This window comes from Geotrypetes seraphini, chromosome 1 (assembly GCF_902459505.1).
Source record: "Geotrypetes seraphini chromosome 1, aGeoSer1.1, whole genome shotgun sequence".
Lineage (NCBI taxonomy): Eukaryota > Metazoa > Chordata > Amphibia > Gymnophiona > Dermophiidae > Geotrypetes > Geotrypetes seraphini.
Window position 1 is genome coordinate 95,512,251 of NC_047084.1, and position 24,402 is coordinate 95,536,652.

At 46.5% G+C, this 24,402-nt stretch overlaps 1 protein-coding gene across 6 annotated transcripts in view; it reads right to left on the reverse strand.

The window, feature by feature from the left end:
- SETBP1 (SET binding protein 1) overlaps positions 1 to 24,402 on the reverse strand; it is a 585,862-nt gene that overhangs the window by 355,802 nt on the left and 205,658 nt on the right. The window contains exon 1 of one of the 6 annotated variants that reach the window (XM_033935295.1): positions 6,081 to 6,164. The exons of 4 other annotated variants lie outside the window; for them this stretch is intronic. In XM_033935295.1, the coding sequence (XP_033791186.1) occupies positions 6,081 to 6,149 (69 nt within the window). In that variant the 5' untranslated portion in view covers positions 6,150 to 6,164. One more of the 6 variants, XM_033935301.1, reaches the window with a different exon arrangement.

A 24,402-nucleotide genomic window follows, 5' to 3' on the forward strand; every position in this document is an offset into this window, starting at 1 on the left:
GGTGAATTTTTCATTTTGTATTCATTGTGTTTTAATGGGGTTTTTTTGGTTGTTGTTTTTTTTAATGCTGTACACCCTTTGACCTGTTATTTGTACAGGGAAAGTGGCATATGAATCAATGAACAGAATGGAATGATATGGTAATCTACATTATTGAGCCAGGCACTTAGCTTAACCCTAAGTAAAAAACACTTAGTGTTCACGGCAGTAATAGGAGATTATTATCAGGATACCATGCCAACTCGTGCAATAAACAGGATACTATCTCACTTTATAATAACGCCGTAATATTAACCAAGTAGCATCAATGCACAAGATTAATAAACTAGCTTAACAGATATAAGGAAAAAAAGAGAGAATTCTGAAGTCAATGTTATAATTAAGGTTCTAGAAAAAGGAGTCTATCTGTCCTCCTTACTTCCATTGCTTTCAATGGAAGGAAAACCCGGATGTCTCAATCCGTCCTCCTTTTTCTGGAGCCATATGGTAAAAATAGTTATAAGCATAATAACAAAAGAATTTTCATACTGGGTCAGACTAAAGGCCCGTCTAGCCCACTATTCTGCTAATCCAAATCACAAGCAGAATCCCAAAGCATAGAAAGATTCCAAGTGACTGATCCCAGGGAGAAATAGTGGTTTTCCTTATGTCTACCTTATGATCACATTACAGAAGCATATCTCCAATCGCACTGGCTTCCGATCCCAGCAAGAATACAATTTAAATTCTACTGCCTACTATTTAAGACTTTATACGGAGACAGTCCAAACTACCTGAATAACCGCCTCATCCACATCACCGCAACCAGACATAGGAAAACTCACACCCCATTCTCATACCCCCCAATTAAGGAGGTCAAACAGAAAAAACTATATGATGGCCTCCTGGCCACTCAAGCAGCCAAACTAGACAACCAAATCGCTAATCTACTGACGGCATCCCTCGACTACAAGACTTTTAGAAAAGAAATAAAGAACATACTCTTCAAGAAAACTCTGAAAAAAGAAATAATACCGCAAGTCTCAAACTCCACCTCTCACTAAAGCCAACTACCCCAAACAAATAACCTTACCCATTTCTCACTCTTTTTGAAAATGACCAATTTTTTTTTTTTTTTTTGTAAGTTCTTGTTGTAATACATCTTGGATAATTCTTTTGTAATCCGCCTTGAACTGCAAGGTAATGGCGGAATAGAAATCCCTAATGTAATGTAATAGCAATTTATAGACTTTTCCTCTGACAAAGCAGTTTACATATATTTATTTACAAGGTACTTTATCATATTTCCCTATCTGTCCTGGTGGGCTCAAACTCTAGCTAGTGTTCCTGGGGCAAATAAGGGGATTAAGTGACTTGGCCAGGGTCACATGGAGCAGTGAGGGATTTGAACCCACATTATCAGGGTGCTGAGGCTGTAGCTCTAACCACAGCGCCACATACGCCCCCTACTATAGGCAGCTACTTCTGCCCTAGCAGGCTCACAATCTAGCCATTGTACCTGGGAAAATAGAGAGTAGAGAGTTGCGCGGGGACAGAAATCCCACCCGTCCCCACCCGTCCCCGCCAAAATCCCACCCATCCCCACCCGTCCCCGTGAGGAATCCCTCCGTCCCCACCCGTCCCCGTGAGGAATCCCTCCGTCCCCACCCGTCCCCGTGAGGAATCCCTCCGTCCCCACCCGTCCCCGCGAGGAATCCCCTCCGTCCCCACCCGTCCCCGCGAGGAATCCCCTCCGTCCCCACCCGTCCCCGCGAGGAATCCCCTCCGTCACCATCCTTCCCTATAAACTTCAGAAATAGTTATTTTATTTAATTATGCTACTGAATTAAAGGCTCTGGTAGAGACCCATTTACAAATAAGCAAAGAGACTATTAATTTGGAAATATTAATTGGGAAGAATACATACTTTGTAAATGGGTTTCTACCAGAACCTCTAATGTAAATATAAAATATAAATACTCAGCTGATGAGAACCCACAAACTGTCAGCTGAGGACTTCCTTTGCAGTTGGCCTGGGGTCCCTTTTGCCAAGCTTGGCAGGCAGCAGTAGCGTCCCTGAGTCACAGATGCTGGCACCTCAGTGGCTCATGGATGCTGCCAGCGACTGCTGCGCTTGGTGGAGGGGAGTTCTGACCATCTCTAGAGGAGGTCCTCTGCTGGCGGTGCTTGGGGATCCCCACCAGTCACAGCAAGGGCCAACAAGTACTTCAACACTGTAGAAATAAAACCAGAAATGCATTTCCTTTTCTTTTGAACACAAAACAAAGATATCTGCCATATACATTTCCCAAGGCAGATGACTCTATGCAATGTCACCTCGGTAACAAAATACAAAAATAGACAAATACACCCCCTCCCTTTTTACTAAACCACAATAGTAGGTTTTAGCACAGGGAGTTACGCTGAATGCCTCGCGCTGCTCTCAATGCTCATAGGCTCCCTGCGCTAAAAAACAATATTGCGGTTTAGTAAAAGGGAGCCATAGTGCAAAATATAGACAGCAGATATAAATTCTCAAAACAGACACATTTTGATCACTAAATTGAAAATAAAATCATTTTTCCTATCTTTGCTGTTTGGTGATTTCATGAGTCTCTGGTTGCACTTTCTTCTTCTGACTGTGCATCCAATCTTTCTTCCTTTCTTTCAGCCTCCTGTATGTTTCCTCTCCTCCAGACCTCATTCTCTCCCCCAACTTTTTCTTTCTGTCTCCCTGTTCCCCCTTCTTTCTGTCTCTCTGTCTGCCCCCTTTCTTTCTTTCTCCGTGCCCTCCCCCAAGCCACTCGGTTTGCTGCCACCGCCATCGGGGAATAGTCCCCAAGCCACCGCTGTCCCAAGCTTTCCCTGCAGAAGCGTCGCGCTGACCAGCATTCCGCTCCCTGACGTCAATTCTGACGTAGGAGAGGAAGTTCCGGGCCAACAAGGCATTTCTCCTCATTCCATCCAGCCTGAGCCCCATCTCTCCTTGATCCAGCATTTCCCTTCTGTGTCTGTCAGAATTACCATTCCACCTATTTTCCAGCATCACCCTTCTTTGTGTCCATCTCACCTATATCCCTATCTCACCACTTTTTCAGAATCTTCATTTGTCTCTGTCCTTGTCTTTACCCCATATTCACCATTTGCCCTTTCAATGTCTTTATCTCCCCCCCACACACACTTTTTCAGCATTACTTCTATGTCTCTATTTTACCTCCTCTTCATGTCCCCTCTGTATCTCTATCCTTATTCAGAAGGTCCTGCTTACCCTTTCTCTTCTTTGTGTCACTATCTCTATTTTCAGCTTTCCCCCCTTTTCCTTTGTTACTGCACCCTGTAGCCAGAATCTTTCCACCCTCTCTCCACTCCGGCCCAGCCCAGTATGAAATATTTCCTTTTGTTTCTCTCCCCTCTCTCTTCTCCTCCCTCACCCACGAGTCCTGCATCTGGCCCTCTCCCTTCTACCTGCACCTGGCAAAACCCCCTTGCTCCGCGGCTCTCTTAAGCAACTCGTCAGCAGCGGTGATCAAGACAAGCTGCCGACATCGAGGCCTTCCCTCTACGAGTCCCGCCTTTGTGGAAAAAGGAAGTTGAAACAAGCGGGACTCGCAGAGGGTAGGCCCCGACGTCAGAAGCTGCTGCTGAGTTGCCGAAGAGAGCCGCAGGTAGAAGGGAGAGGGAGATAGGAAGGCTGTAGAAGCTCCGGAGCATGACACCGAACCCGGCCAGGATGATTTCTTTTTCAGGCTGCTGCTGCCGCTGCCATCCCCCACCCGAAATGACAAAAAACAGCCTAATGCCCGCGTCGGGAAATAGCCATGCTGAGCAGTGAGCTCAGCACGTACACAGATGAAAGCCTTGCTTGCTGATTGGTCCGGCGGCACGGTGGGGCGGGGCCGCCGGACCAATCAGCAAGCAAGGCTTTCATCTGTGTACGTGCTGAGCTCACTGCTCAACATGGCTATTTCCCGACGCGACGCCAGACTTGTAAGCTGCATGCTTGCATCGCCAGAATTTAGGTAGGTTGTTTTCATCCCCGTGGGAGTCCCGTGGGCAAGGGGGCGTCCCCGTGGGAGTCCCGTGGGTCAGGGGGGCATCCCCGTGGGAGTCCCGTGGGCCAGGGGGCGTCCCCGTGGGAGTCCCGTGGGCCAGGGGGGGAACCCGCGGGATCCCCGCGGGACCCGCGGGATCCCCGCGATCCCCGTTCCCGTGCAGACCTCTAATAGAGAGTTAAGTGATTTGTCCAGGATCACAAAGGGAATCAAATTCAGCTCCTCAGGTTCTCAGCCCACTGCACTAACCATTAAACTACACCTCCACTCCAACAGCTTTGAACACAGTCTCTGGCAACAAGCGCTTAACTAATCATTGAGTGGAAACAAAAAAATCTATTTGTTTAAAAAAAAGTATTACCATGTAACATCATGGAGAATTCCCAAGCCTTTTATAATTTTTGAAAGGATATAGTTGCAGGGAGAGCACCCTGAGCTTGTGGGTTCAACTCCACACTATTCCCTGAGTCATTTAATCCCCCCCATTGCCCCAGGCACATTAGATAGAGTGTGAGCCCACCACGACAGACAGGGAAAAAAAATGCTTGAGTACCTGAATAAATTCATGTAAAACGTTCTGAGCTCCCCTGGGAGAAGAGTACAGAAAATTGAATAAATAAATACTATGAAAAGTTTTAGCATCTGCTAAGCAGAGCTGGTATTATGACATCATAATGCCTCATTCCACCAATGGCTAAGAGCCAACCTCATCAGTGATGTCACAATGGCTTGATTGTCCTATACTTGCTCACTTCTACTACATTTTGATTTCTAGAGTGACACAGTTGCCCCTTTTGACCTTGGGCAAGCCACTTAATCCCCCCTTTGCTCCAGATACATTAGATAGAGTGTGAGCCCACCAGGATAGACAGGGGAAAATGCTTGAGTACCTGAATAAATTCATGTAAAACGTTCTGAGCTCCCCTGGGAGAAGAGTACAGAAAATTGAATAAATAAATACTATGAAAAGTTTTAGCATCTGCTAAGCAGAGCTGGTATTATGACATCATAATGCCTCATTCCACCAATGGCTAAGAGCCAACCTCATCAGTGATGTCACAATGGCTTGATTGTCCTATACTTGCTCACTTCTACTACATTTTGATTTCTAGAGTGACACAGTTGCCCCTTTTGACCTTGGGCAAGCCACTTAATCCCCCCTTTGCTCCAGATACATTAGATAGAGTGTGAGCCCACCAGGATAGACAGGGGAAAATGCTTGAGTACCTGAATAAATTCATGTAAAACGTTCTGAGCTCCCCTGGGAGAAGAGTACAGAAAATTGAATAAATAAATACTATGAAAAGTTTTAGCATCTGCTAAGCAGAGCTGGTATTATGACATCATAATGCCTCATTCCACCAATGGCTAAGAGCCAACCTCATCAGTGATGTCACAATGGCTTGATTGTCCTATACTTGCTCACTTCTACTACATTTTGATTTCTAGAGTGACACAGTTGCCCCTTTTGACCTTGGGCAAGCCACTTAATCCCCCCTTTGCTCCAGATACATTAGATAGAGTGTGAGCCCACCAGGATAGACAGGGGAAAATGCTTGAGTACCTGAATAAATTCATGTAAAACATTCTGAGCTCCCCTGGGAGCACAGTATAGAAAATTGAATAAATAGATAATTTGCATTTACCTGTTCCACTCCACTCTGGCTTTTGTGGAGCTTCATCATATCCTTCTCAGTCATCTATTTTCTAAGCTGAAGAACCCAAATCTCTTAAGTCTTTCCTTCTTTGAGAGGAGCTCCATCCCCTTAATCATTTTGGCCACCCTTCTTTTAACCTTTGTTAATTCTGCTGTCTTTTTTGCGTCTCAGCTACCAAAATTGCATAAACGACCTGGCCAAAAACACACTTGTGTGGGAATTCTATAAATGGTGCCGAAACTTGGGGGGGGTGCCCCCCCCCCAAATTGGTGCTATGCGTTATTCTATAAAGGGTGCACACATAGGCGTCGTAATGGGAGATGCCACAGGGGCCCTGGCCTCCCCAAAAACTGGCAGTCAGAGTGAGTCATGGCTCTACTCCGCCACCTACCTCCTCCTGGCCGCCGTAATTTTTAATCTTCCGGCAGCCGCCGCGCAGCGTCACTGCAGAATGACTCATTGACGCTGCACGGCGTCTGCCAGAAGATTTAAAATTGCAGCGACCGGGGGGGGGGGGGTCGGAAGCTGGAGAGAGAGGTCGTGCCACAGGATCCTGCTGGGGCTAGGGCGGAGCCTTTAGGGCCCCCCCCAAACAAAAAAAGCGTTCCGCTGCCTATGGATGAACAGATCCTGTGCCTAATTTTGGGGTGTTGCACTTATGCCCGCAGAAACCAGGTGCAAATACTGGCGCCCAGGTCAGACACGCTTAAGCCCAATTCTGCGTGCGACTCTTTGGAATGCCCCTGGCCACGCCCCCTTTTCAGATACATTGCTAGAAAAGTTGGGTGCCAATCTTTATAAACTAGCACCCAGTCAGATGTGCACACAACTTCTAATCAAAGCCAATCTCGGCTCCCAATTAATGCTAGATAAGGGCTTGTTAATTACACTGTGCGTGCATCTTGGGAGCGCACCATTAGCAGCCCACAATTTTGAGCATAATATATAGAATCTGGGGGCTGACGATTTCCAAACTTTAGGGGAGGAGCCAATGGCGTAGTAAATGGAGTGGGCGATATGCCCCAGGCTTCATCTTGGTTGGGGGCGTTGGCACCCATCCTCCTGTCAAATGTTCTCTAGGATTGCTAATTATCTGGATTTTTTCAGGATTCTAAAAGGTTGCTTGTCTCAAAGTCAGAACGATGGCTGTGTGTGGATATTTTTCAAAGTTTAGCTCACTACATCTCTGCCCGATTCACCAATTTGAATCGATTCACTTCGGTGATGAGACCTGACATATCTCCGAGGCCTCCTAAAATGGCAGTGGCGGCAGCGCACTGAATGGGCTGCTTCACGGCCTTCCCTCTGCCATGTCACTGATGATATCATCGATGACGCGGCAGAGGGAAGCCCTAGCGGGGCAGGTCGCAAAACAGCCCGTTCAGAGCGCTGCTGCTGCTTTAGGAGAACTCCAAAGTATGTCAGGTTTTACGGTAGGAGGATTGGTGGGTGTTGCTGCACAGGGGGGGATGGGTTGGAGAGGAGGAAAGCGGCCGCTCAGGAGAATGGGAGGGGGAGGAAAGATACTGCACATGGGGGGAGAAAGGAGAGAGGAAGAATTGTTGGGATAGAGGAGAGGAAGAGAGAGATAAAACAAAGAGGTTGATGATAGGGAGAAATCCTTCATATGGTGGAGGGGAGGGATACATGCATGGAGAAGAGAGAGGGAGAAATGTTGGACAAAGGGTGGAGGGCAGGGAGAGATGGTGCATGGGGAGATAGAAAGAAATGTTGCACATGATAAAGGAGGGGAGAAATGGAGAGATGCTGCATGGAGGGGATTAGGAACGTTTGACCCAGGGCAAAAGGCAGGGAGGGAGAGAGAGATGGTAGACAGTGGGAAACAAACAAATGTTGGATATGACAGTGGAAAGTAGAAAAAATAATAATTTTATTTTCTATTTTGTGATTACAATATGTCAGATTTGAAATGTGTATCCTGCCAGAACTGGTGTTAGACAATGAGCGTGAGTTAGGACCTAACAGAGAGAGAGAGAAAAAGTATTTTTTTATTTTGTTTACACCACAGCACCGGTGTGGGGTTGGAGAGGGATAAGGGGGGGTGGGTGGCTGGAAAGACTACAAAATAAACCTGCCAGGACATTTGAAAAAGACAAAACAAAAAACACCACTTAATTGGGTGGGAAAAGTGAATCGAATCAAATCGAAAAAATCGATTCAATAGGCTAAATCGAATCAACAAAACTTTCCTCGAGTAAGGCAGCACTACTTTGCACAGAGTCTTTGAAGAGAATCAGTGAAACTAGTAAGTGGTCTAGGAAGGGGTTATTAAAAAGGATTAGGACTTAAAAAAAGGGGGGAGGGGGGAGAGAGAGAGAGAGAGAAATGTGAAGGGTTTGCTGCCAGCTCAGGAAAAGAACTGGCAGCGAATGACGGTGGGGGTGGGGAGAAATGCCAGAAGGAGCAAAAGAGCAACAGGACAGCGCTAGAAAACAGAGGTAGACAGTGAACATAAGAATTGCCGCTGCTGGGTCAGACCAGTGGTCTGTTGTGCCCAGCACTCTGCTCACGCGATGGCCCCCGGGTCAAAGACCAGTGCTCTAAATGAGTCCAGCCTCACCTGCATACGTTCCAGTTTAGCAGGAACTTGTCCAACTTTGTCTTGAATCCCTGGAGAGTGTTTTCCTCTATAACAGACTCCGGAAGAGCGTTCCAGTTTCCTACCACTCTCTAGGTGAAGAAGAACTTCCTTACGTTTGTACGGAATCTATCCCCTCTCGTTCTCCTTACCTTGGAGAGGGTGAACAATTTGTCTCTATCCACTAAGTCTATTCCCTTCATTATCTTGAATGTTTCGATCATGTCCCCTCTCAGTCTCCTCTTTTCAAGGGAGAAGAGGCCCAGTTTCTCTAATCCCTCACTGTACGGCAACCCCTCCAGCCCCTTAACCATTTAGTCGCTCTTTTCTGGACCCTTTCAAGTAGTACCGTGTCCTTTTTCATGTACGGCGACCAGTGCTGGACGCAGTACTCCAGGTGAGGGCGCACCATGGCCCGGTACAGCGGCATGATAACCTTCTACGATCTGTCCGTGATCCCCTTCTTTATCATTCCTAGCATTCTGTTCGCCCTTTTTGCCGCCGCAGCGCATTGTGCAGATGGCTTCATCAACTTGTCGATCAGAACTCCCAAGACCCTTTCCTGGAAGGTCTCTCCAAGTACCGCCCCGGACATCCTGTACTCGTGCATGAGATTTTTGTTACCGACATGCATCACTTTGCACTTGTTTGCGTTGAAAATCTGGGCTGGAATGGAGAGGTTCGCTGGTACCTGTTTACCTGAAAGGTTCTCAGTCCAACCAAGAAGGGAATGATGTGGAGAAACTTGCACGTCATCCCACATATTCACCCCTACGTTCAACACACTTGGCATATTGTTTCTGAATTTTTTGTGTGGTCAATGAAATACTGTTCCACTGCAGCAATCACCCCCGAATCACTCGAAAATGGTTGCCCTGTCAAACTCCTTTTGAGGTTTGGAAGCAGAAAATAGACAGATGGAGATGGTCTATGCCAGGGGTGTCCAATGTCGGTCCTTGAGGGCCGCAATCCAGTCGGGTTTTCAGGATTTCCCCAATGAATATGCATGAGATCTATGTGCATGCACTGCTTTCAATGCATATTCATTGGGGAAATCCTGAAAACCCGACTGGATTGCGGCCCTCGAGGACCGACATTGGACACCCCTGGTCTATGCACTGAAACCACAACTGTTTTGCCAGCCTTGTGAGCAGGTGCATCGTCTTGCAAAAAGAGAAGTCCTTCCCGCAGCTTCCCTCCCTTTTTTTCTTCCGATGCCTCCTTTAATCATCACAGCAAGTTGCAGTAGTATTCTGCGTTAACTGTTTGGAAGATAGTCATTACAACATCTTCCTAATCCTAAAACACTATGATCATGACCTTTCCTGATGGCTTCTTAACATAAGAACATATGAATAGCCTAATCGGGGGTGTCAAAGTCCCTCCTCGAAGGACAAAATCCAGTCAGGTTTTCAGGATTTCCCCAATGAATATGCATGAGATCTATCTGCATGCACTGCTTTCAGTACATATTCATTGGGGAAATCCTGAAAACCCGACTGGATTGCCCTCGAGGCCGGACTTTGACGCCTGTGTGCTTACTGGGACAGACCAATGGTCCATCTAGCCCAGGATCCCATCTTCACGGAGGCCAGTCCAAGTCACAAGTACCTGGCAAAAACCCAGATAGTAGCAGCATTCCATGCTACTGATCCAGGGCAAGCAGTGGCTTCCCCCATGTCTGCCTCCACAGCAGACTATGGACTTTTCCTCCTCCTTAACACGCGCTAAAAACAGGGGGGTCTCAAAGTCCCTCCTCGAGGGCCGCAGTCCAGCCGGGTTTTCAGGATTTCCCCCATGAATATGCATGAGATCTATGCGCATGCGCTGCTTTCAATGCATATTCATTGGGGAAATCCTGAAAACCCGACTGGTTTGCGGGCCCTCGAGGAGGGACTTTGAGATCCCTGGTTTCTTTTCCTGAGAATTTTAGATAAGTACTTCACATCATGACTTGAAGCTGAAGGTAGGCAGAGATCTCGTTCACCTGCTAAAGGCTTCCTTTTCTTCCAGTTCCTGAGTTTTACGTTATGGGGGAAGGGCATTTACAGTAGCCCAGAGCAGGCAAACTCGACAGAAGCTTGCCGGCTAATTTGCGCTGACCCTTTGTTTTCGTGCTGACATTCTTAAACGAACTCCTTCAACCGTGAAACAATGCTACCTCTCAACAACGTTTCTGAGATCAAAGATAAAGCAGGTCTGTTCCGAACTTCTACTGCTCCCCCCCCCAGGTATTAAGTGTGGGAAGGAAGGAACTGTTGCCTCCCCTCTCTTCGACCCACCCAACCGATCCAGAGGGTTTCTAAGTGATTTTCGTAGAAGCAGTGAACCATAATTTAAAAAAAGTAATTAAGGCTTTTCCTAGCTTTTCTTCAGTTCAATAGGGCTTTTCTTAGTTAAACAATTGTGAAATAAATCCTCTAATAGTCAAATCTGTTAAAGAGAAAACAGCGACGATAGCTTACAAATCTTCACTGGCTTCCGGTTTTACCCGAGGATTCCGTTTAAGGGCTCCTTTTATCAAGCCGCGCTAGCGGGGTTAGCGCGTCGGACATTTTATCACGCGGCCGGCTAAAAAACTAACGCCTGCTCAATGCAGACGTTAGCAGCTGGTGCTGCAGGCGGTTTAACGCGCGGTATTACGCGCATTAAACCCATACCGCAGCTTGATAAAAGGACCCCTAAATGTGCTAACGTAATATTTTAAAATCCTTTATGGCGGGGGGGGGGGGAGGTTTTCTCCATTGATCTCTGTTTCTTTTAATTCCCTACGATCGTTACATTCAAGAACTTTTCAGAGACATAAACTTGCTTTCCCCTCTTTCAAAGGACTTAAAACATTAGGTTATACTTTTGGCTCCTTTGCATTTATCTTTGTAAACGTTTGGAGCGATCTTCCTTCTGAAATTAGAATCCTTTCTTCTCTTCGAAGTTTTCGTAAATCCTTAAAACCGCTACTGTTTCAGAAATCATGAATAGATTCTCCCATTTTACACTGAAGATTCAAATAACGATGTTCTCATTTCGGTATACTCTTATTTTAATGATCTTGTTTTTTGTGAAGAAATAATTATTGTAAACCAAGTCGAGCCCTATTTCAGGGAAGAGCCGGTATAAAAACCTATAGATTGGATTGGATTGGTGAAAGGTATCTTAATACATTTCTGTAGTGCTTAACTGAGAAGAGAAACTATGGTGACATACCTTAAACAATATTAAGAACATAAGAACATAAGCATCGCCTCCGCTGAGTCAGACCATAGGTCCATCATGCCCAGCAGTCCGCTCCCACAGCGGCCCCCCAGGTCAATGACCTGTAAGTGATCTATTACTCTAAAGCATTTGTACTGTGTAGTACCCCTCTAATTGTACCCTTCAATCCCCTTTTCCTTCAGGAATTTGTCCAGTCCCATTTTGAAACCCAAAATCGTACTCTGCTCTACCACCTCCTCTGGAAGTGCATCGCAGGTGTCGACCACCCTTTGAGTGAAGAAGAACTTCCTGGCATTTGTCCTGAATCTGTCTCCCTTCAATTTTTCCGAATGCCCTCTAGTTATTGTTGCCCCCGCCAGTCTGAAGAATCTGTCCCTCTCTACCTTCATGATCTTATAAGTTTCTATCATGTCCCCTCTAAGTCTCCACTTTTCGAGAGAAAAGAGCCCCAGCTTCTCCAGTCTCTCAGCATACGAAAGGTTCTCCAGGCTCTTTATCATTTTTGTTGCTCTTCTCTGGACCCTCTCCAGTATCGCCATATCCTTCTTAAGGTACGGCGACCAGTATTGAACGCAGTACTCCAGATGCGGTCGCACCATCGCCCTATACAGCGGGAGGATAACCTCCTTGCTTCTGGTAGCGATACCTTTCTTGATAATGCCCAACATTCTGTTTGCCTTTTTCGAGGCCGTGGCGCATTGTGCCGCCAGTTTCATTGTTTTATCCACCATAACCTCCAAGTCTCTTTCTAGGTTGCCTTCCCCCAATAATATCCCCCCCATCGTGTAATTATACATCGGGTTTCCTTTCCCCATGTGCATAACTTTACATTTCTCCACATTGAAGCTCATCTGCCATTTAATTATATAAGAAGTATGGTCTAAATTGGGAACAGAATATTGAATATTGAAAGCTAGACGGTGATTTCCTGAATCTTCCACTTTCAAAGGAGGATGCTGGAAATTCTGCTGGTGTGTTTCAGCTTTCATGTAACTGGAGAGGACAGGGCAATAATTCTTGCCATAATACGATGCATCCATATTGATGAGGCTTCCTGTAAATGTACGGTCAGTGCATCATAGGAATCCACGCAGGAGGACATATAATCAAACCTCCTGGTTTCTAAATCAATGCGTTCCGATGTTTGAAAGCTCTGATGGGAGAGATTGGTGGCTGGGGAGTTAGAGATGCCTTAATCTGCAGAAAGGCAGTCAAGTCCTGGAACTTTGTGGATGGCAAAGGCAGAACCTGGATGTCGCCTTGCCAGACAGAGTGGAGTCTGCTCCTTAAACGGTGCAAAATGATAGACTTCCTAACCAATGCTTTATTCTTTGACAGATCTGGGTAATGCTCTAGGGATGTGAACTTTTGTTCAGTTTTAGCATGCATTTTTTTGTACCGTGTCTTATTAAACAGCAAACTAAGATGAAATAGCATATGCATTTATGTATTCACTAGTCTTTAAGCCCGTTATATTTCTCTCTCTCTCCTTGGCCGCTGTCTGTATGTCTTTCTGTCTTTTTTTCTCTCTCTCTCGTTGGCCGCTGTCTGTCTGTCTTTCTGTCTCTTTCTCTCTCGTTGGCCGCTGTCTGTCTGTCTTTCTGTCTCTCTCTCTCTCCTTGGCTGCTGTCTGTGTGTCTTTCTATCTCTTTCTCTTTCTCTCTCCTTGGCCGCTGTCTGTGTGTCTTTCTGTCTTTTTCTCTCTCTCTCGTTGGCCGCTGTCTGTCTGTCTCTTTCTTTCTCTCTTGTTGGCCGCTGTCAGTTTGTCTTTCTGTGTGTGTGTCTCTCTCTCCTTGGCTACTGTCTGTGTGTCTGTCTGTCTTTCTGTCTCTTTCTCTCCTTGGCCGCTGTCTGTGTGTCTTTCTGTCTTTATCTCTCTCTCTTGTTGGCCGCTGTCTGTCTGTCTTTCTGTCTCTCTCTCTCCTTGGCCGCCATCTGTGTATCTGTCTGTCTTTCTGTCTCTCTCTCTCTTTGGCCGCCATCTGTGTGTCTGTCTCTCTTTCTGTCTCTTTCCCTCCCTCCCGTTCCACGCCTGCGCCCCACTCCCCTTCCTTTGGCCGCCCCCCAGCCCACCCCATCCTCTCTGTGGGAGCGCCACCAGCTTCTAACAAATCCTCATCCTCGACCCGCCCAACGAACTGAAATTCACCCAGAGGGGAGAGTGGAGGCAGAGGAGAAGGCCATGCGACCAGGGAGCGGCAGTGGTTGTGGCCTTCCCTCCCCTAGCTCCGTAGCTCGGTCGCCGCCGCCTCCTTCTCGCCCCAATGTCAGCTCAGAATGTGCGCACACAACGCACATGCTCCCAACATGCACATGCACCGAACGCGCATGTGCCACACTCTCCAACATTTTTCTGCCGGCCACGGAGCTACAGACGCACGGAGCCACAAAGATTGAAGTGCGCATGCACGCTAAGGGTATAATTATATAGGATATGCACTATTTCTTGTACATATACTACAACCTCCATATTCGCGAGGGTTAGGCTCACAGCTCCCTCGGGAATAAGAAAAACTTGCAAAGAATTTTTAGGACTGACGCTGAATCACCTTGGCCTCCCACCCGCCTCCCGGACCTCTCCACACCTTACTTTTCAATCTTGGAGGTCTAGCGGTGAAGCGGAGCAGGAGAGATCTTCTTATGCTCTTGCCCCGTACAGAGCCACGATCAAAAATGGCTGCCGCGAGTTCCCACTGCAATCTCGGGAGATCACGGGAACTCACAACAGTCATTTTTGATCACAGACCTGCATAGGGCAGGAGATTACGAAGATCGCTCCTGCTCCACTTCACCGCTAGACCACCAGGATTGAAAAATAAGGTGTGGAGAGGTCTTGGAGGAGAGACTCGCGAACAACCAACGTCGCGAGTGTCGAAACCATGAATATGGAGGGGGGGATTGTATTTAAACTGACTACACACCAGGGAGTTTGTAGTCTTTCAACTTTAAGTGATTTTTTGTCATCTTTATACCTGAGGAAGGCGTTGTTTTGCACGCCAAAACCAGGATCCTTGTTGAGACTTTTGAAATAAAGACTTTTCTTGGCTAAAAAGATACCTCCCCTTGCCTTTTCTGTTGGCTTGTTGTTCTCCTAAGACGAGGTCTTCTTCTTCTGCTTGCCCATAAAGACCTCATCAAACACATTTCATTCAAACAATTAAATCGCAAGAGAACATTTTACTGTCTTTATTCACTCAGTCACACCTCTTTTAACAGTGGGCTAGATTCACCATGGGCTAGATTCACCAAGCAAACTGATCGTGTACCGATCGGTTTGCGCCCCCTTTGCGACCAGATTTCCCTCGGGCCCCATTCACTAACCTCTCCTGTGATCCGTGCATGCAAATGAGGAGAAACGCATGCAAAGCAGGCAGGGACCCGATTCACACGATTCGACTGGGCTGGCCGATCAACTCCAGAAGCGACTTTTGGGGACCTTCTTTTCCCACTCTCCAGCGCCGTCCTGCTCTCTGCTGCCCCAAACTGGCTGTTTCAGGGGCTGCAGAAGCCCTGGGGCCGGGGACGCAACTTTTAAATTCCCCCGCTGCCCAGACTGATCTCCGCTGCCTTCCCCGCAGTGCAGGCCCGCTTTAAACCCTCAGGCTCACACTGCAGGGAAGGCGGCAGAGAGCAGGAGAGTCTGGGCGGCAAGATTGGCTGGAAGGGGAGAGCAGGAGAGCCAGCCCGCGCGAAGGAAAAAGTCTACAGATGGTCCGCGCATGCGTCGGGATCGCAGACCCGCTATCCGTGCCGGCAGATGGGGGCATTCCTCCGATCGTCCCCATCTGCACACTAAGGGTTGGAGAATTCACCGGACCTCCCCGGATCGGGCCCGATCAGGCAGCTTCGTGAATCTAGGCCTATGTCATTTTTTTTGCCACGCCAGGATTCACTACCGCGGCTTTGTAAAAGGAGACCTACATCTCTTGGATTTCTGCTTTAGGGGTCCTTTAATTAAGGTGCGCTAACCGATTTAGCGCACGCTAAAATTTTGCGTGCACTAAATACTAAGATGCCCATAGGAATATAATGGATATCTTAGCATTTAGTGCGCATGCATCTTTAGCGTGCGCTAAATCATTTAGCACACTTTAATACAAGGACCCCTTAATTAGCAAAAGCACAACTGGCTACATTGTAACATATTCATCACTTTTCTCTTTTACTTTTTATTGATTTTCAAACTTCGACAGTGCAATACAATTAATTGAACATAAAATGCTGCATAAAACGCACTATTAACTACACAAGTAATACATTTTTTTTTTAATGCCTCCACTGGGTCAGACCTGAGGTCCATCGTGCCCTGCAGTCCGCTCACGCGGCGACCCAACAGGTCCAGGACCTGTGCAGTAATCCTCTATCTATACCCCTCTATCCCCTTTTCCAGCAGGAAATTGTCCAATCCTTTCTTGAACCCCAGTACCGTACTCTGCCCTATTACGCTCTCTGGAAGCGCATTCCAGGTGTCCACCACACGTTGGGTAAAGAAGAACTTCCTGGCATTCGTTCTGAATCTGTCCCCTTTCAACTTTTCCGAATGCCCTCTTGTTCTTTTATTTTTCGAAAGTTTGAAGAATCTGTCCCTCTCTACTCTCAATCATTTTCTCCCATCCTTCTCCCAATTATTAATACAATAAGACATATGATGTGATTACAATATTATAATTAAGTAATTTAAATCCTCAAAATACATTTCCCTTCCCCCTCCCCTTTTTTTTTTTTTTTAATAAGGAACAGAACCATTTCACTTCCATCCTCCATGTAGTTTGGGCTGCATAGCTTTGAACCAGGCTTCTCATGACAAATTATGCACACTGTAATAATCCTTTTCAGATTTAAATAAATAACTTTACATGTCAATATCTGGCGTTAAAAAAAAAAAAAAAAAAAAATCTAGTATGTCACACCAGAAAAACTTGTATTGTACATTCTTGCGGCCAACCCTTGCGGAAACAGAAAGTAGTTCGAGGAGGCGGGCCGCAGTGGACAGAAGACGGCGAGGCCTGCATTAGAGCCGGCAGAAGGAGGAGGCTTTGGCGGTGGTGGTTTTGGCGGTGAGTGAGGGCGGGAGGGGGGAGTCACCGGCTGTGCTGTGTCTCTCCGTGTTCGATGATGAGTGAGGGCGGGAGGAGGGGAGTGGCCTGAATGTTCCCTGCCGCCGGGTTCTAAAATGGAACACAGCCACGGATCACACACCACAGCGGCAGGGATCACGCTGTTTTAACAGCGCATGCGCCGGTAAGCTTTTATTATATAGGATGGGGGTAGCCTCTGCTTGCCCTGGATCGGTAGCATGGAATGTTGCTACTCTTTGTTTTTTTTGTCAGATACTAGTGACCTGGATTGGGCACCGTGAGGATGGGCTACTGGTCTTGATGAACCATTGGTCTGACCCAGTAAGGCTATTCTTATGTTCATACGTGAACCAAGTATAGGACAATTAAGCCACTGTGACTTCACTGATGAGGTTGGCTCTGAGGCACTGTGGGATGAGGCATTATGACATCACAATCTCAGCTTTGGAATGTTGCTCTCATTGGGGTTCCGGAATCTTGCTATTGTTTAAGATGCTGGAATGTTGCTACTCTTTGGGTTTTGGCCAGGTACTAGGGACTTAGATTGGCCATCGTGAGAGCGAGCTACTGGGCTTAATGGACCATTGGTCTGACCCAGTAAGGCTATTCTTATGTTCATACGTGAACCAAGTATAGGACAATTAAGCCACTGTGACTTCACTGATGAGGTTGGCTCTGAGGCACTGTGGGATGAGGCATTATGACATCACAATCTCAGCTTTGGAATGTTGCTCTCATTGGGGTTCTGGAATCTTGCTATTGTTTAAGATGCTGGAATGTTGCTACTCTTTGGTTTTGGCCAGGTACTAGGGACTTAGATTGGCCATCATGAGAGCGAGCTACTGGGCTTGATGGACCATTGGTCTGACCCAGTAAGGCTATTCTTATGTTCATACGTGAACCAGTATAGGACAATTAAGCCACTGTGACTTCACTGGTGAGGTTGGCTCTGAGGCACTGTGAGATGAGGCATTATGACATCACAATCTCAGCTTTGGAATGTTGCTCTCATTGGGGTTCCGGAATCTTGCTATTCTTTGAGAAGCTGGAATGTTGCTACTCCTTGGGTTTTGGCCAGGTACTAGTGACCTGGATTGGCCACCGTGAGAACGGGCTACTGGGCTTGATGGACTATTGGTAAGGCTATTCTTTTGTGAGCCAAGTATAGGACAATTAAGCCATTGTAACATCAATGATGAAGTTGGCTATGAGGCATTATGACATCACAATCTCAGCTCTGGAATGTTGCTCTCATTGGGGTTCCGGAATCTTGCTATTCTTTAAGATGCTGGAATGTTGCTACTCTTTGGGTTTTGGCCAGGTACTAGGGACTTAGATTGGCCATCGTGAGAGCGAGCAACTGGGCTTGATGGACCATTGGGCTGACCCAGTAAGTCTATTCTTATGTTCTTATGTTCCTTTTAATCCTGTAATGGTCCTCCCCGGCAGCTCATACTTTGGGATGAGAAGTGCAGGATCATCAATTTCCTTTCCCCGGGGGTGCTGACCTTGTTCAGATTTCCCTTTCTCCTGCCTACCCTTTGCCACTTCTGCACACACCATCCTCACCACTGGCAAACAGCCGGAAGGGGCTGCGCTGATTCTGTTAGCCAGGGCAGCAGCCTGACCATTTCTAATAGCTATGAGTTCTTAATAAAGAAGAGCACTTAAGCAAGAGATGAGGTTACTGTCGGAGAGGTCATGATTAATAATGATTAATCTGATCTGCGTCAACAAGAACTGGATCTTCCATTCACTAAATAATTACTTGGTAGCCTGGATACAATTTCCAGGGAAGCAGAGGAGTGATGCATTTATCATATTACTCCGCGCTCTTTGGTTCTAGGCTTCACTCGGGTTTAGCTGCTCCCGATTCACTCAAGTGCCGTCGCATGCAATATCATTTACGTCAGCGTGCAATAATGGCAAAGGCCCTGCTTATTTTAATTGCGTCAATTCCATTTGCAACAACTGTGAGCTTTATGGTATTTTAGTGAATCAGGATCGATGCCAAGTAGTTCCCTAATAACACTAGGCCTGATATCCCAAATGATTTAAATGGTCAAAAAAGGCTCCTGGTCATTTAGATCGCCAGTCCAAGGCTATCCAGGCATTTTCAGCAGCACATAACCAGATCGCGCTACTGTAAATGCCCGGGTAGCACCCCCAACCAAAGCCGGCTATTTTGGGGGTGCTCCAGAGGCCGAGTTGGCACTTAGGCCCTCTTTTACAAAGGCGCGCTAAGCGCTTTAGCGTGAATTTAGCGCACGCTAAATCAATGCTTGCGCTAACCGCTAACGCGTCCATAGGATAACATGCACGTGCTAAAAAGCTTAGCGCACCTTTATAAAAGAGGGGGTTGGACAGGTTAAGTGTCGGTCTTCAGCACTTCACTGGCTAAGATAACTATAAATAGAGCCACATTCCTATCTTTATGTGGTTCTTCATAGCCAGTTAATCCTCGCCGTTTTACTAAGCTGCAGTAACTGCCCCGAAAGCCCATAGGAATTAAAAGGGCTTTGGGGCATTTGCGGTGCGGTGCGGCTTTGTAAGTGTCAAATATCGCACTTAATAATAATAATAATAACAACTTTATTCTTCTATACCGCCACAATCTTGCGACTTCTAGGCGGTTTACAATCAAGAGTGCTGGACATTCAGCGAAATACAATAAGTAGATATTCAGAGGAAATACAGAGATCAGAGACATCAGGAGACAATAGTATAGAAATACAATTTGCTGAGCGAAAATGTAATATGTACATTTTAGTAGGTAATATCCGACAGGACTTAACTGGCTGTTTTTCCACCAGCTCCTTGCACCCAGAAATTCAATGGTAGAGCCTTTACATGGCCCGCGCTAAATTTTCAGGAATAATGCCAGCTTACCATTCTCTAAAACAGGGGTGTCCAACCTCCAGCCCGAGGGCCGCATGCGGCCCCGTCAAGTATTTTTTGCGGCCCCGGTCGAGGGTGATGCAGTGTTTTCCTCTGCTCTCCCGGGTGTTTACCGTCTTGCCGGCTCCCTCCTCTGTCTTGCTGCAGCGTTTGCGCGGCCCCAGAAACATTTCATTTCGGCCAACGCGGCCCAGGGAACCCAAAAAGTTGGACACCCCTGCTCTAAAACAAAGCGGTTCACCATTTCAACCTCTACATTCAAGCATTAGGAACTCCAGTAACAAGCTAGAAAAGTCTAACCATCATTAAATCGAAGAGCTCCGTTAATGATCGGCAAAGGGCAAAGTACATTCATCAAGCCTTCATGATGGTTATTTTCTGCAAAACCGCTAATGCATCTTTTTTATCCTCTCCCAGGTCCATATTGAAAAGCTTGTTTAAAAAAAGGTGCGCTAACCGATTAGCACGCGCTAAACACTAACGCGTCCACAGACTAACATGCACGCGTTAGCATTTAGCGCGCGCTAAATCGATTAGCGCACCTAAGTAAAAGAGGGACATAGGGCTCCTTTCACAACGCTGCGCTAGTGGGTTTAGCGCACGCACCGGATTAGCGCGCGCACCAGCCGAAAATCTACCGCCTGCTCAAAAGAAGGTGGTTGCGGCTAGTGCGCCCTATTCCGCACGTTAAGGCCCTGGCGCGGCTTTGTGAAAGGAGCCCATAATGTTATTATGCATCAGAACAAATAGAAAGTGAGGCCCATGCTGGTTTCGTTTCCTTGATGTTCAATGCTTGATGCTTTCTTTTTTTTTTTTCCAAAATATTTTATTAAATTTAAATACAATTTCATCATAAAATGATGATAAAAAATACTAACACAATTTAGTAATTATAATAAAATAATTGTAAAATAAGCTAAAAATCAGGGATGTCATAACAAAAAAAATGTGTTGTTTTTTTTTTTTTTACAAACCTTTACTCCTTCATATTCAATGAGCAATTCCAAATCTTTTAAAATTTTTTCATATTGCTACACTTATCAAACTGCGCTAGCAGTTTTTAGCACAGAGAGCCGCGCTGAATGGCCCGTGCTGCTCCCGACGCTCATTGAGCTCCTATGAACGTCAGGAGCGGCGTGAGCCATTCAGCGCAGCTCCCCCACGCTAAAAACTGCTAGCCTTAATTGCATATACTTTCTCATATTTGCTATACAAACAAACCATGTTCCACCATATGTTATATTCCAATTTAGAGAAGTCTTTCCAATTAGATAAAATGGTTTTGATCGCAATCACTATTAAAGCTCACTTGGGGCTAAAAAAAAAAAAAATCTGATTATCCGAATACATATTTTTGGGCTCTTACAGAGGTGCTTCTCTGACTCCTGGATCTTTAAAAGTGCCCATCACACCATTCGATGTAAAACAAAGAAACCACTGGAACATGGCATGCACTGAAACAGCTGTGGGCCCTCAAAAGTACAGTTTGTAGAGGCCCTGGCTGGACTTCATTCTCTGCATCCATTGTCACTGCAGGGCCATGGGGAGGCCTTGAGGCATCTGGCTTACTTGACAGGTGCAAATGTCACGGCCAGAGGCTGAGCTGGGGAGGAAGCCCTTGTTTACCTACAAGCCCTGTGGATAATTTATAGGCTGGGCCGGGGCTCTGCATTCCCAGACAAATGACGTGCTCTGCCACCCGCTTGCGGGGCAGCTTCCCTTCCTATCTCGGTCGCTGCCCCCACCCCCGCCCCTAAATACTGACAAGGTGCTGTCAGAGACTTTGATGGATACACTAGACCCCCCTGCATGAAGACACTCAGAGGAAGAGAAGACAGGAATCAGGGTTAGTGATGTTGCATTTAATACCACAGCAAAAGTCCAAGTAGCACTTGAAAAGGTCTGCTAATATGTCCTTCCGCTCTTCGTTCTCTCTTATTTGACCTTCAGAAATGTGAGGTAACCAAAACAGGTTTTTTTTGTTGTTTTTTTTAAAAGCCGCTTTTTCCTGGTGGCTAGTACGGGCTAGTATAGAATAAATCTGCAAATTCTTGAAAAAAATCTGACCGCATAACCCCGTATTACAGAAAAGTGCACTGGTCACGCCTCTCTCTATACACTAGTTACACCAGGGCCTTCAAAATAGAGGTGACACAAGAGTCATTCATTCCAATCCTCTTCCTGGGAAGCTTCCTTCAGAGCAACAATCCCTAGAGTCTGCCCCCCCCTGTTTTCTTCTAGGTGGGGTGCTGGTATATTTTTGTTACGGGAGCAATGTTGTTTATGGTGCACACTGATTTCGAAAGAATATGCACTCTTCTGAAAGTGTGCACTTTTCACGGAGAATGTGCACTGTTCACAAAGGGTCGGATTCTCTACCGGGTGACGCTGTCGGTGGCTGCCAAATTGCATGTCAATCGCATGACAGCGCCGGTTACAGAGTCGCGCCTCCGGCAAAGGCAAGCACCGGAAATGTGAGGCCAAGGTTTTACAGGCCTACGTCTGCGGCGCCTACCTTCGATGCGAATCGTGCCGCTTTAGGCCACCTAACACCATTTCTGGCATTAACCATGCCTACAGTGGCATTAGGCAGCCTAAAGCGCCTACGGAGGTGCGATTCCAGCGCCATTTGCTGAATCCGGGCCAAAGAGGGCACACTCATTCAGAAAGTGTGTGCATGCTTGAACTACACATGAGCGTCGGAACAGGGAGGCCACAGGGGCAATGGCCTCCCCAAAAATTGGCGGTCGGAGGAGTCGGGTATTGGCAGCTCTACTTCCCCACCTACCTCCTCCTGGTCGCTGTCTTCTGTCTTTTAAGTCTTCGGGCAGCCGCCGCGCAGCTTTAACGAGCATCGCTGCTGAATGAACACTTCCGGGGCAGGCCTGCTCATTGACGCTTAAAATTACAGCAACCGGGAGGAGGTAGGTGGGGGAGTCGGGAGCTGTGAGAGACGTGCTGCAGGATCCTGCTGGGTGGAGCTTTTGGGGCCCACCCCCCAAACAAAAAAGCATTCCGCCGCCTATGGCACTAATCATGTATGTGTGATGATACAAGTGTGAGCGTACTATTGGGTAAGCGTCTACACCCTTTTCACAAGAGCGTGCCCTCTTTGCAAATAACACGCACTCTTCGTGACTAGTGTACGCTCTTTCAGAAGAGCAAGCACGATGAACGACAAAGTTCTTCAAGGTTTGGCTCGCGTTAAATTGCGCTGCTTAGCACCACAGGCCAGGTCTAGGTTCCTGTAGAGCTGGCAAGTTACCCAGTTCCAGAAGTGAGAGTTTTTGACCGCTTCTAGTTTTGAACCTGCATCCCAAAGCAGTATGGGATTTATAGTACCTGACGCAGACCACTAGTGCTGCAGGTCTTTCGTTACTTATTTATTTATCTATCACACTTATATCCTGCGTTATCTGTGAAATCTAAGTGGATTATAAAAACAGAAACATAAAAATGATAAAAGAAACAAACATACCAATTACAGAATCAATAAACTAAAAAAATTAATGCACCTTCATATCTTTCTCAAAACAATCCATCTCATGCAACATCGTTGAAACAGGCATGACAAAACAAAGAAGACTTTAACTGTTTCCTAAAAGTAGACAGAGAAGTAATTTTGTTTGAGTCCCACAGGAAGATCATTCGCCATGGTAGGTCCAGCGTTAATAAACTTGTGAGTATGATGTCCCTCTAGACCAGGGGTACCCAAAATGTCGATCGCCATCTACCAGTCGATTGGAAAGGCAACGCGAGTCGATCACGGAGCCCTGCCTTTCAAAATAAACTCTACCGCGCACAGGAGACCGCACAATGTATAAACTAGTGAACTGTTTACTGTCTTGCAAAATCTTTTTTTTTTTTGTTTGCCTGTTGTTGCTGCCTTTGCTGGAGTAGGGAGCTTTCGGGCCACCCAACTGGAAGCGGAGTGAAACTTTTCTTTGTTTGCAAGCGCTAGGTTTCTTGTGTGAAGGAGGGGCACAGTCCTGGCCTGTAATCTAGCTTCGGCACTGCGCTTCGGGTCTCAAAGCTTCCAAGAACTAAATCACTGAACCTTTGCGATTGGCCGCTAGGTCACGATTGACGTGTTGGGCAAATGTTTAGCATTTTTATTGTTGGTAGATCATTTTGAATTGGCCATTTTAAAAGTAACTCGCAAGTCAAAAGAGTGTGGGCACCCCTGCTCTAGACCAGTGGTTCCCAGCCAGTTGGGTTTTCAAGATGTCCCTAATGAATATGCATGAGAGAGATTTGCATATAATGGAAGTGATAGGTATGCAAATCTCTCTCATGCATATTCATTAGGGATATCTTGAAAACCCGACTGGCTGGGGGTCCCCCGGGACAGGGTTGGGAACCACTGCTCTAGACTGTTTCTCAACCAGTATGTCGAGGCACATAAGTGTGCCCCCTTGAGGTGAGAGGTGTGTCCCAAAAAATTTGATATAAGCAGCAAGACTGTGCTTTCGTTAATAACCATCTATGTCTGCAAGCTGGAGAGAGCAGAGATCCCGAGAGTCAGGTTCTTGATTCTCCATAAACGGTTCTTTAATTTCTCTTTCCTGACTATCATCAATAATAACTGGAAATGTTGCAGGTCTGCTGTCCTAAGTTTTGTATGTGCAAGGTCTTGTAATGCTTCACAGTATCTATCAGTAGATAGATTTACCCCCTGTTTTACAAAGGTTCGTTAGAGGTTTTAGCATGCGCTTAATACATGCGCACGCTAACTGCTAACGCGTCCATAGACTAACATTCACGTGTTAGCGTTTAGCGTGTGGTTATCATTAATATTTAGTGTGCGCTAAAACGCTTAGCGCGCCTTTGTAAAAGGACCCCTTAGTGTTAATATTACTGAGGTAGCACCAGAGTTTGAATATATATTGTTTCCAGTGGGGGCGGGCGGTTGGAGGCACCACATT